Genomic DNA, 12,453 nt, shown 5'->3' on the forward strand with positions numbered 1-12,453 from the left:
GAAAGATTTCAACCCACGTGCGCCATCCAAACTGCGAGGCAGCTATGAAAAAAACCGTATTGAGCTCTTGATTTGATCCAAACGCGGTTAGTGTGGTAAAGTAACTATACAAACGCGTTGTCGCATCATTGCAGCTGTTACAAGTGTACCCAGATGCAGATGATGTAGGATTATTGTGACCTCTTGATTCCTAACTTTTCACCGTTCCCCGGTTGGTGATCGGCACGAACGATACTCCACCACAATTACTTCTTGTCTATTTGGAAATCTTTTCTATCTATTCATTTATTTATTTTTTTATAGATATCTTAATTAATTGACTTATTTATTTATTTATTTATTTATTTATTTATTTATTTATTTATTTATTTATTTATTTATCTCTCTTGAGGAGCCTTTGAAATTTTCTGTCCACGTAAAAAACTATTGTGCAATGCACACGGCATATGTGTGGTGTACATTCAGTAGACTTAAAGCCACCAGACAGGGGACAGGAGTGAGAAAGAAGATACGACAAGATAAATGCGAATCGCGGCATTATAATTAAAAGCACAATAGATAAAACATTCGTAAACGAGTAAAAGCAAACTCCAGGATGCCCTTCTTGTCTTACTGTGACGAAAATGTCACCAAACAATGTGGATCCACCGGCTGCAGAAAGGGAAATCAAAGTAAAATAATATAAGCCCGGACGTCAGTAAACTGTCCTATGGAACGCTTCAAGCCTGATGCCTGACGTGGGAAGAAATGTAAAATATAGTCGTCCAAACAAAGTGACAAGAGACAACACAGAGACAAAACGTATGGTAGAAGCTAGGCCCGTGCAAGCAAAAGCACTCAACATTTGGGTTTGGGTGTGGTTAAAATGTAGAATAAGGGAGTAAGCTGCAAACATGGTGCGGTGCCAGACCGTCAAGCAGCCGAGAACAATAAAGTGACTCGTATGAGAAGAAGCTTCCGTTTTTCATTTCGCTTCGATTACATTCATTTCCTAGGCAACGTCATGAGGGAAGGTGGCTCTGGTGTTGGGACGATGAAACCGACCGGGACATTGTGCACCACATTTTCATCCTGCTGTCATCAGCTTCCGGACAATAATGATGTGTACTTTTATTAACGATTTCTTCATTCTTCTGCTATTCTTCATCTGTAAATAAAAAACAATGAGTGCTAACGAATCACCAGCACTGTACGTCTGTACTGTTAGTGCGAGAGTATGAATATTTATTTTCATGGGTGTACCACAAAACCAGAGTGTAAATTATATTTTTGCAGAGTACTGGAGTTTTCTAGCTTGCCCCTGATTAAAATAATAAGGAGGCTGCTTTAAAAAAAATAATGAAATTGAAGAATGGTTTGGTTTTTCAGCAATTTCGCACGAACACGTTTAATTACTTTCATTCGATTTTGGATGAGGAATAAAGTGACTGGAACTCATCTCAAAATCACTTTTTGCTATATGCTACAAATTTAGTGTTGATCAAATACTTTTGCACAACCGTTTTGCAAATATTTCAGGATTCGTTCCAGGTTAGAGTAGTAGGTTTCTAAAGCAACAAGTCGTATAAAACATGGTTGTAGGAACGCAGGAAATTGTTCTTAGCCTTTTGTTTTCTTACTTCAGAAACAGATTGATGTGTGAATTTGCTGTAGGAACTTTTTTGAAATCCTTAGCATCATGAGATTACTTCTTAATAAATATTTCATGATAAAGGTTAGAGGATTGACTAGAACAAATCTCAATTATTATCGACCAAATGTTGCCAAATCATGTGCAAGGATTTTGTCTCTGCCAATTCTAAATATTTGGAATATATTTCAGAATATATACTGGGTCCTGGGGTAATCGCTTAAGTTACAGGGGTTATAACTGTACCCTGTACTAGACAAATTTAGTCCAATAAACAACTGTCCACTTGTTTATAACAATAGTCGTTTTGAATCGACACCGCTGTCTAACACTTGAGCCCACGTCAGATGGTGTAAGAAGCTCTGTCCAATTAAATAACAAAATTGTTGTCTTCGATTGCACAACGATCACAACGATTGAATTATGTACAAGGAAACCCCGCATAATGAGTTTAATGCATTCCAGTAACTAACTGGTTATACGAAAAACTTGGACGCCGTTCTGGACTCTCTTTTCCAAATGATTTGTATAAAAAGAGACATGATTGGTTTCTGGACCGCTATCGTTCTGGTATAAAGGGCATAAATGCATCTAAAAATTGGAAAATGGTTTCATAGTACTGATGTGTAGGAAGATATTAGTAGTTCACTATTTCTTTGTCATTACAGGGTTTTGAAAATCACTTTCGAATGTGCACATCATAATTCATCGAATCCAAGATGTTTTTAAACAGCTGTCAAATTGTGTATTTGCTTCAAAATGAAATTTCTGTTTCAATACATGATTTTCAACACATAAAAAAGAACTATCAAACTCAATCTAGCTTGTGACATGTTGAAAATTATGCTGTTGAAATTAAAGATTATGATTATGGAAATGCAATATCCGATTGATGTGGATAAACATCTTGCACGCGGTGAATAACAACGATTACATTCGAAACTGACTGAAAAACCCTGTATTGTCTTCTTGAGAAAGTAAAAGATCTATAAAATTAGCAGAAATGAATAAATTTCATTGTTTCGTACATGTGAAGATATTTATTTTAAAGCCTGCCCCGAAATATGGAACTCTATAGAGGTACCTTAGAAAATGTTTCACTAGCTCGATAGGTTTTTTCTAGAGCTCTTCCATAGAATGCCATACCTTTTGTTCTAGTCGGTTGTCGGATACGACCGATTCTGGAGCACTTCCTCACATACTTTACTTGCTTGTTTTAATTGAAACAAAAGCACCGCTGCTGCCATCATTTTTTGTTTGTATTGTTTTCTTTTTTTATTTTTCTTTTTGCTTTTGCCTATCCTCAAACTACTTGTAAGTTTACTTAGTTTTGCTTTACTTCATTTAACCCATGAATAACCCAGAGAAAACACTCTTTTACACCTGCAAAAGATGTTTATTGCTTACCGAGAAAATGTCGTTACGGAATACACATTCACATTTCACAGGGAATACACTTTGAACCATGCTTGGAAAGTTTTACAGCCTCGAACAACTGATACTGCAACGCTGTATAACACAAAACGAATTACTTAACATCAGCCCTGCTTGGCTGATGCAGAATCAGAGAAACTTGAAGCAGGTTTAGCTTGAGTTGATGTTTATTTTAAAAAGAGACACCGCAAATTACGGTGGTACTTTGATGAAAAGGGTTGCTTTTCAAAGAACGGTTTCTGGGAATCATTCCAAACCGTTTTTGCTGAGTTGATTGCAGTGGTTGTTATCATCAGAAAGAACAAACTGTTACAATTATAAAATCCTGAATCTGGAGTTCTAGAATCTTACAAAAGCGCGTACAACCAAACTCCATAGAAAACATGGGTAAAGTTAAATTATATTAACACAAATGAAACACTTCAAAGTTGGAAGCAACATCGCAGCCGCATGCGATTTCCATACATTGCATACTTTTAGGCGACTTACATCGAAGCAATACGAACAGCCACGCGCTGGCGCTGCACTGTTGTGATGCAATAAATCTTACCATCCAAAGTGCTCTCTTTCAAGGGGCCACGCGACGCAAGAAGCAAGGGCTCGCCATGCCAAGCGGACTTACCCACTCTTTGCGCAAGAAACACAGCCGGATCTTCCAACGCCAAGGTTATCGACCGTACTGCCATGATTCTTGCGATCGATCGTTGCGCTCTCTGTGGGAAAACCCGGACACAGTAGGGTAACATTCCCTTTGCTCACCCACTGACCCAGTGCTCTGTTCGCATCAGCCGTGCGTTAAAATGATTCACACGTTCCACCGCCGTTTTGCGATGGTCGTTCGGTTGAGTATGTTTTGTATGGATTTGCCGGTATTGCATAATCGGTTGGCTGTTGACTGGACGGCAGTAGTGAGAGGAGTGGGTCGCTGTGCCGTGACGTGCCGGTTTGGTTTAAGCTTGGTTGGCCCTGTACACTATATTCCTTGTAGCTCCTTCTTCATCCCTGCCAGCTTTCTTGCCGGCAAGAGGAAAGTTGAACAGAGAAAGGTGTGCACAAGACGGTAAGCGGCTGAACTCGTACTGAAATCGTACTGACGACATTGGATTGTGGGTACTGTCCCGGGATGCTGTGTATGTCGGGTAAGCCCCACAGCATTATGCAACCGTGTCGTGGTTGGTGTTGGAGGATGTTGATGCGATACAGGCTGGTGTCCTCCGTAACGAACCGCGAACGGATTGAAGCTCGTGCCCGGGAAACACGAACATATGTGGGCGCGATGGAAAACGGCAACAATGAAATAACAGGCAGCACACCAACCGCAACCAGCTGGAAGTCCTGGCCCGGCAGCTCAATCACAGCGGGGTCAAAAGTTTAGCACCCGTCTCACAAGCCAGTTTCTCCATCCCCTTTTGCGCTTGAAGCGAATTTATTATTCATGAAGAGACCAATGAAGTATAGAATTTGTTATCAACTTGTCGAATACATTGGCCCACGACCGCTCCCAGAGCCAGAAATTGATTGCGTACGTGCGCATGTAGCGGAGTGTTGTTTTCGCCGAATGTTGATTGAAAAAGCATGGCTGTCGTTCCGAGCCGTATTGGTTTTCTGCTTCAAATATTGACACAGTATCATTTCGCCCACAGTACAGCACAAATGTACGCTCCTTAAATAGGTTTGCATACGAAAATCAGAGTAATGTGTGTGCTATTGGTTGGACAAGCAAAATCATAAAAACACGATACTTGCTTGGTCGTATCAATCCTCAAGCATGGGCCTTCCCGATGTATCCTTAGAACGCGAATTAGAAAGATGAAAGTGTTTACCTTGGACAAGTCTACCAGCTTCAGCGACACCCACAACTCACGCTGTCCGAGTGGATGAGTCATGTGAGACTGTGTCTGAATGTGTAAACTATTTACATCTCCCTCCTACCGGACCCAGTGACCTATATGACGCGACACATACGCGGCACGGCCTCATCCCAACAAAGCAAAGCGCCGTGGCCACCCAGCGTCACAGTACCGGGTGCACCTCCCACCAGGCCTCGTGGTACCGTATGCAACAACGCCGCATCTGCAGCCAACCCGAGTACGTTCATTGACGGCCAGAAAGCAGTCGGCAGCATAGTCTACGGTCGTATAAAACCGAATGGAGTGAACTTTCGACCATTCAGTTTCACTTTCGCTCTTGTTCGCACAGTCGGCCGAACTAGCTCGCGGTGAGCTTTAGTCAACCTTTAGCCATAGGAAAGGCACAGGGTGAGTATTTCATTTCGTCCCACCTGGGCCTGGACGTTGTTGCTGCCTCCAGATGTTGGAATGATTTTCAATGAAAGCGTTAAATAATGTGTGCAAAATGGGCTGTGCAGTGGATTCTCTCGATCTTTCACAATAGTGCGTGGGCCCTTGAAAAGGGATATGAGTGTGTAAAAAAGCATCAATGTGTATGCGAGTTTTTGTGTGTGTGAGTGTACGTGTGTGAGCGGTTCCCTCCGGTGCAAATCGAAAGCTTTTTGTCAACTGTAACTGATCCTTTCTTTCCCCTAATGCCGTAATGAAAAAATCAAACACAAATAAGGAACAGCTGCTAGTCCGATAGCCGCCATGAGTGAAGAAAGCTTCCATACGATGCTCGGCGCTCACACATCCGGCGTTGAAATGAAAAACACGAACGTTAAGGAGCAAACGCCACCGACAGAAAAGGGAACCGATATAATAACAGACAACGCAGGCCAAAGGAAGAAAATGAGCACGCAGCCCCCAGCAAGCACGGGGAAGACGGTGAAGAAGTAAAAAAACAGAACGCCCTCGCCGTGTCTGGTGAAATGAACGATACAATAGCTACCGATCCACCCGCCGACCCGCTATCACCATGCGCGACCCAGTGAAAGATTGATAGCACAAACGTGACCTTTTTCTCGCCGGTGTTGCTGCTGCTGGCAAGCGAGCAGCGCAGGGTAGCTGTGAAAGGTTTTTTTTTTTTTTTGGGGAAGATTTCGCACCGTTTTCCGATGTCATTTTTGAAACGCGCCTCCGCCAAACAGCCTTTCTTTCCCCGTGGAAAGATCTCGGGGGGCTCGTAAAAGGCAGTCCCGGGTCAGGTTCATAATGAACCTAGCGGATTGCGTTCGTTCGTTCGGTCTCGAGATAATTAATTTCATCCATCCTGGGTGCAACCGGGTATGAGGAGAGGAGGGTTTTTACTGCCACCATCGAAACCTCGTTTGGTGTGTTTGGCGTGTACTGACCCGGTTTCCAATATCGGGAAAACTTTTGCTCACCGCGTGGGTGACACGCGTAATGGACGCAAGCGTCGGGGCTACCGGCGTTATTTATGTAGCTTAAATTTATCACAGCTCACGACGCATGTTGTTTGTTCGGGCTGAAACCTTAAAGCTTCTAGGAAATTGCTCGCCTGCTTGCCGGGGGGCAATGCGCATTGGATTGGAGTTTAGATTGTTTTTTTTTGCTTGTTTGTTCAAGCATTCTGCTATTTTTATTTTATAAAGAATGAACCACCAGCGAAAGACCATTCAACTGTTGCTCTTGCTAGGGTGGTGTTGGTTTTATTTTATTTTTTATTTGCCCTAGCAATAAACCTTCACTCCTGTGGATGATCGTTTTCTTTCTCGCCGTAAAACTGATAGAGGGCAAGAGTAAAAGGTAGGATGGACAGGGAAAAAAACCCACCAACTCTCCCACAGAAACTTCGCTGACCACCAGAGCATTCAGGATGGGACGGTGGTTAAAACATCAAGCAAACAATGATAGATCGTTCCGACGATCATCAAAATTCCACTCAGCTTTGCAACATGACCGACAAATAGTGGCCTTTCCTTTCCGGGAAAGCGGACGACGAGTGAGTGGCAAAACGGGCCTAATAAATAGGACAAATCGGCCGGACAGGCACCGTGTCCACCACGACCACGACATGCAGTCGTGCGCCACTCACGTAATCGTAGCGAGGTGTTTGACCTTCGAGTGCGTGTGATGCCATCGCACTGTCCAAACAACGTAGCCGGATGGGGACAGCTGAGGGCGCCACGTGCTACAATGTAACGTCTGGGATGACATTATTGCTAACATTTGGCTGCGCCTAGTTTTGGATACAATTGAATGGGAACTTAGTCCTTCTATTCTATTGTAACTGTATTGCGCACAAGTATTTTTCCACATACTTTTTGTTAAAATTTGATAATTTAGAAGACATTTTGATCATATCTACCCAGTGGTTGCATTAAAAAAGCATTCACTGCGGAGTGGAAATATTGCCTGATCTAAGGTAGAAAAAATAATTTAAGTAAATTTAATGGCAAATGTTAACTAATTAATAATCATTAAATTCTGACGGATGTAAAGTATCTGTTTCGAGGGCCATGTGCTATAGACACGATATGAGTGACATGAAATGAAGTGAAAAATTACCAGGAAGTTTCGAAACAACGAGAACCAATAAAATACCATGGAATTCAATAATGTAATACAATGTGTTTCACAATTGCCCTGATTACATTTGATATATACGTGAATCTCATCGCAGAATTCGTGTTGTGTGATGCACCAACGACATCAATGTTCTGCGTCAATTTCATGATAATTTTTAATTTAATAACGTGCCCTCAATCTTGTTTCATTTCGTGTTTAAAGAGCATTTTTATGATTCAATGAAATCGTTAAATGGAATTAAGCGTATGAGTATAAAAAATATAATATGAAATTGCAGAACAAAGAGCAAAGCATCCACACAGTTTTACATTACATGGTTTATGCTTTCACTGGAAAAAAATACGCTCGTTTTCATTTCCATTCGCAACAGCAAGCCATATGCTAGGACGGAAGAATGTGTTTACCATCAATACAGTGTGCCGCCTTACCGGCCCCTACTCACATACCACCATTTGCGATTCTTGCCGTTATGGAATTACGGCTCCAAAACCGGTTTGATGCTAGTTCAACCCCTACCCGCAAACTACTCACACACATGGGCGGAGAGTAGAGAATGCAACGGACCTGCAAAAGAGAAGATTACAGCCGGTTCGCGGACGGATCCGCACTCACAGGGGTTTATTTGTTTGCATTTCCACCGTGTTTCCGATCATGAAACAATGAAACCTTAATGCAATTAGCTGTTCCACTGATTTGAAGAGTAGGGATGGAGTGGAGCGGGTTTTGGGTTCGATTTTCCACACGAATCACTCGCGAAAATTCGTTTCACGGGCCGGCCGGGTGGGCATAGCGTGGGTTGCTGGGAGCGACTACATAGCTCGGCATCATTTCTCCTTTCTCCTTAGGTGGCGCGCTGCACACTGCCGCTGAGACTCTCTTTTCAATCGACAAGGGGTCTGCTGCTTTCTTGTCTCTCTTGATGGTTTGTATAAACGACCGAACCGGCCGAGCGACCCGGGCTGGCTTTTGGCGCACCCATTCGTAGGGTCTTAGTGCGTCGGTTCAGACACACGCGAGAGCCGCTGGAGAGGTCGCGGCTAGTTAAAGCGATAAAGCGCTACAGTGCGGGATGAGGCCGCCTAAACAGTAGCGTGTGGGCATGGTGATTGACGAACGGCGGTCAACCACAGTGCCATTCTTGCACAGCCAGCATCGGCAAACTCTTGGCAGTGTTCTGGTACTGGTATCACCCGGTCTGGCAACGACCGACGGTACCGGTGTTGCACAGTGAATAAAAAAGCCGCAAAACGGATGACAATTTGGAAAGTGAGCAAGTGAAAGTGCAGCCAACTTTCGGGCCCATTGCCGTACGTGACACGTGAGTGTGTTTACTTGTGCTGGGGTGTCGGGGAGCTTGTCGGATGCCACGAGTGGGAGGATGTTTTGACGTCGAGCGAGTTTGGCGGTGTGCCACGTGCACCGCAGGGTGACAGACTGAAGCGACACTCGAGGAAAAGGATAATTTCGTAGCTTCTAGAAACGGAAAGTTCTACCAGTTTGGCTGTGCGAGTGGGCGACTGGCTGAGTGAAAGTGAATCGTGATTGATCGGTGATGTCAAACTAGTGGGATGGGGGGGGGGGGGGCATTGTTCATCGTACGGGGGCTATTTTCCATTTCATTCCAAGTTACTTCAACAATTTCAATTCTAGCATTGTGCGTAACATAACAGGATGAAACGGTATGCAGAATTATGAAGCCAATCTCCTCCAGGCGGAAGAAGTTTTTTCGCTTTCGTGATGCTTTCGTTATGAGTATGTTTTTGTTATGCTTAACGAAAAGGGTTGTTTGAGCAAACATAATCAACTGCTGCCTACATTTGGAACGGCTGAAGCCCGCAGGGAAAGCTCCTCTCTACCGAGTGCCTCTACGTCAGACATTCATATTTGTGTTGAGCTTCGTGGCAGAAAATTGGAAAAAGTTGGTTTCGAACAGTAGGTTTTTTTCTCTGCCAAAGCAATATCATAAAAAACATAATGTTGGAACCGCTATCTATTGTAGATTATGCAATAAAAGGAACAAAAAGGTTAATTATCTCGTGACACCTATAATAATGTTTTCCGTTAGTCGTTCAGCTGTAATACCAGTTTGATCGTAAGAATTGTGGGTTATCCCACATGCCATTCGCTGAACTTTCAGCTGGGACAAACAAAACAACGGCAAACACATCCCATGGCATGACGGATGTAAAATGTGTCACGTGACTGACAAACAGCTCGTTGAAAAAAGCAGCCATCCATTATCGAATACCCCAAAGACGCTCACCGAACTAAAACTGTGCCGTTTTGGCATGTAGCGATGAGACTTGGTTTCCAATTATGGCTCAGTTTCGATGCATTTTCTCGAAAATCTTCGCCTAGCAAATGTAACAGTTGTGTAGGATCTCCGGGCCATGACATTTACTGACGCGTTTGCTACTTCTAGGAAACGGTGTGCTGTTTTCACTGTGGCTGCCTCCAGGGAAATGCAAGCAAGCTCCACAAAAACAGATGACTCGTATTGCTCACCCCATAGTAATTCAAGAAAAACTGCACACTCTCCTGGGGCCATTCCGGCAAAAAGAAAACACAGTTTCAAGCGAAAAAACAGCTGAACATAATCTGCGTGTTCGATTCCGATGGTTTACACGCACACTTGGCCCAGTAAATTAACACATCTTTGGGCTGTTGGGATGGGTTTTTTTTTTCGCTTCAATCATTAGTCCCACATGCATGATACATTCGTACAATTTTAAGCGTTATTATGGACTACACATTGCACAACGCACACTGACACTTGTTTCGTGTTATTGTACGATTACACATACACTCTCGCGCTCACACTGCTTGTGCACTAAATATGTCCACTGGTATGACCACTTTCCACCCCCCCTTTCTTTGCGGAGATCGAGATCACTCGAGAGAAAATCGAATTCCAGCGAACGCTCGGCTTTCTCATACATCATCGTGCTTCTCCGGAGAGCATTGCACCGATTCCGTTCGTTGTGCGAGACTCGTGAGACGAGTTTTTCCTGCAAACGTTCCGCTTTTCGCGCTTGCCGATCGCATGTGTACCGCCCGTTTTTGGGTTGCGGCCAGCTGCAGCAGTTTTCCACTAGCGCTGTAGCACGCGTGCTCTCGCCCAGTGGGTTACCCCGATCGAGACCGACCGATCGATCGATCGAAGGGTATTTCTCGTCCCAGTACCGATTGCTGCATGTAGGCGCGTAACGCGCATGCAGTGGTTTATCTTCGCCGGCTGACGTGTTGGCATTGCTGGTCAGCGTCACGCCTGATGACGTGCGTTGGTTGGGATGATGAGTTTATCGGAGCGTAAGATAGTGGGAAGGAAGGTCGGCGTATTGTTGCCGATTTGTTGCACATCAGTAACGAGCTGAGGCTGAGAAAGCAATTTGAGAAGCGAGAAAAGCACACAGAGCATAAGCGCAAGCACGGGTGTTTGCAGGTGGGGCCATCAGTCGCGGGTGTGACTGAGCCCGGCTGAGAGTGCAGGAGAGAGTTGGGCCACATCGTGGACCATTGCTAGCTGGTCGGTCCACACACCGGCTGGAAACTGGCGCGACCCACAAACAATCTATCGGATTGCGTACTTAGTCCTATTTTCTTTGGTATCCTTTGCAGAGATGCACGTACGCGTGAAACGGTCAAATTGGGGAGGAACATGGTCAGGGCCGGCCATCAGTGTGCTAGCAGTTCTACTGCTATCGTGCTGTGTGACTCCGGGCCTGCCAGAGGGCATCAAGCTACCTGACCAAACGTCTGGCGCGAGCAACGGTGGACCTCAGCTTCCACCGCAACAACCACCTGCAGTCGGAGAGGAGCGAAGACAGGGCAAGAACCTGTTCGACTTTATCGGGCTTGGAACCGGTGGCAATGTGGATCCCTATCTGGCACGCACGAACGCGCAGTGCTTGAACGGAGAGCTGGCCGAATGCTTCAAGTCCCAGGCCCTTCAGACGTTCGGCGAATTCTTCGACAAGGATCAGTACCAGTAAGTGTTTGATGTTAGGCTCAAGTATTTTTATCTCGTTTAACCAAAAAATGATTATTTTCCTTCCACAGACTTACCAGCGATGCTAGGCTTGTTCGACTACCAGAAACACAGCTCCGGTCACTGACACAGGAAGGCTACGAGTTTGTGGGCGAATCGAGACACTCTGACTCCGAGTGGGAGCTGTTGTACAAGTACGCCCTTAGGCGGCTGGAGCGTTTTGTCAAGTCGACGGCGCTGGAATTCCACATCCCCGACGACATCACGGAGGAAGGACGGTACTCTGCGCGCTTCATCGACGAAATTTCGGACGAGATTGACGTGATAGAGGACAAGAAGGCGCCGCTGTTTACTCGCCACCGGCTAAAGAAGATCTTCATTCCGCTGCTGCTGATACTGAAGGTATTCAAGCTGAAGCTGCTCCTGTTCCTGCCTCTCGTGCTGGGACTGGCTAGCTTTAAGAAGCTGCTCGGCTTTCTGGCCATCGTTGTGCCGGGAGTGATTGGGTATCTGAAGCTGTTCAAACCAAACCAGAGCTGCTGCACGAACGACATCTTCTCCGGTGGCTATCAGCCGCAGTACTCGCCACAGGGCCTTGGTTCGATCGGCTACAGCCCGTTCAAAGAGTACGCCGGGCAGAATCACTACTCTCGGCCAGATGTCGGTGGGTATGCCTCGCCATACGGTAACTACTATCGGGACTCGGGACGGGCCGATCTGCAAGGCGGCAATGTTAAGTTTGGAGATGATCTCGCCTACCAAGGCTACTCGGAGCAGTATCGTAGCAGCGGCAAGGACGTTAAAGCTGAGAGCTAAACGCAGGCGGTCGGCGAAGTTGTCATATTTTGTATCGTGCATCACATCGTGTTCATTCTTGCGTGTTAATGCCATGCTAGTGTAAATATTTATGACGTGTAAAATAAAGTAATCAATTCGTGAGTGAGTGAATTGCTATT

The 12,453-nt window shown here is 45.0% G+C and overlaps 1 protein-coding gene across 3 annotated transcripts; it reads left to right on the forward strand.

Moving 5' to 3' along the window:
• The first annotated feature begins 1 nt into the window (after position 1).
• Positions 2–12,453, forward strand: LOC121590004. 3 transcript variants are annotated; one of them, XM_041909322.1, is made up of 3 exons: positions 2–86; positions 11,128–11,497; positions 11,569–12,453. In XM_041909322.1, exons 2-3 carry the CDS (start codon positions 11,130–11,132, stop codon positions 12,311–12,313), a joined length of 1,113 nt encoding a protein of 370 aa, XP_041765256.1. In that variant the 5' UTR covers positions 2–86; positions 11,128–11,129; the 3' UTR covers positions 12,314–12,453. The 3 variants fall into 3 exon arrangements, with proteins under 3 accessions (XP_041765256.1, XP_041765254.1, XP_041765255.1); XM_041909320.1 differs by lacking the exon at positions 2–86 and adding an exon at positions 5,022–5,322; XM_041909321.1 differs by lacking the exon at positions 2–86 and adding an exon at positions 8,504–8,827.

This window comes from Anopheles merus, chromosome 2R (assembly GCF_017562075.2).
Source record: "Anopheles merus strain MAF chromosome 2R, AmerM5.1, whole genome shotgun sequence".
NCBI lineage: Eukaryota > Metazoa > Arthropoda > Insecta > Diptera > Culicidae > Anopheles > Anopheles merus.

Excerpts from the sequence above, each read along its gene's own strand:
- LOC121590004 (XM_041909322.1), top strand. The coding sequence starts at position 11,130 with ATGCACGTACGCGTGAAACGGTCAAATTGGGGAGGAACATGGTCAGGG. Across the intron at positions 11,498-11,568 it reads TTCGACAAGGATCAGTACCA|ACTTACCAGCGATGCTAGGC; the intron begins GTAAGTGTTTGA and ends TTCCTTCCACAG.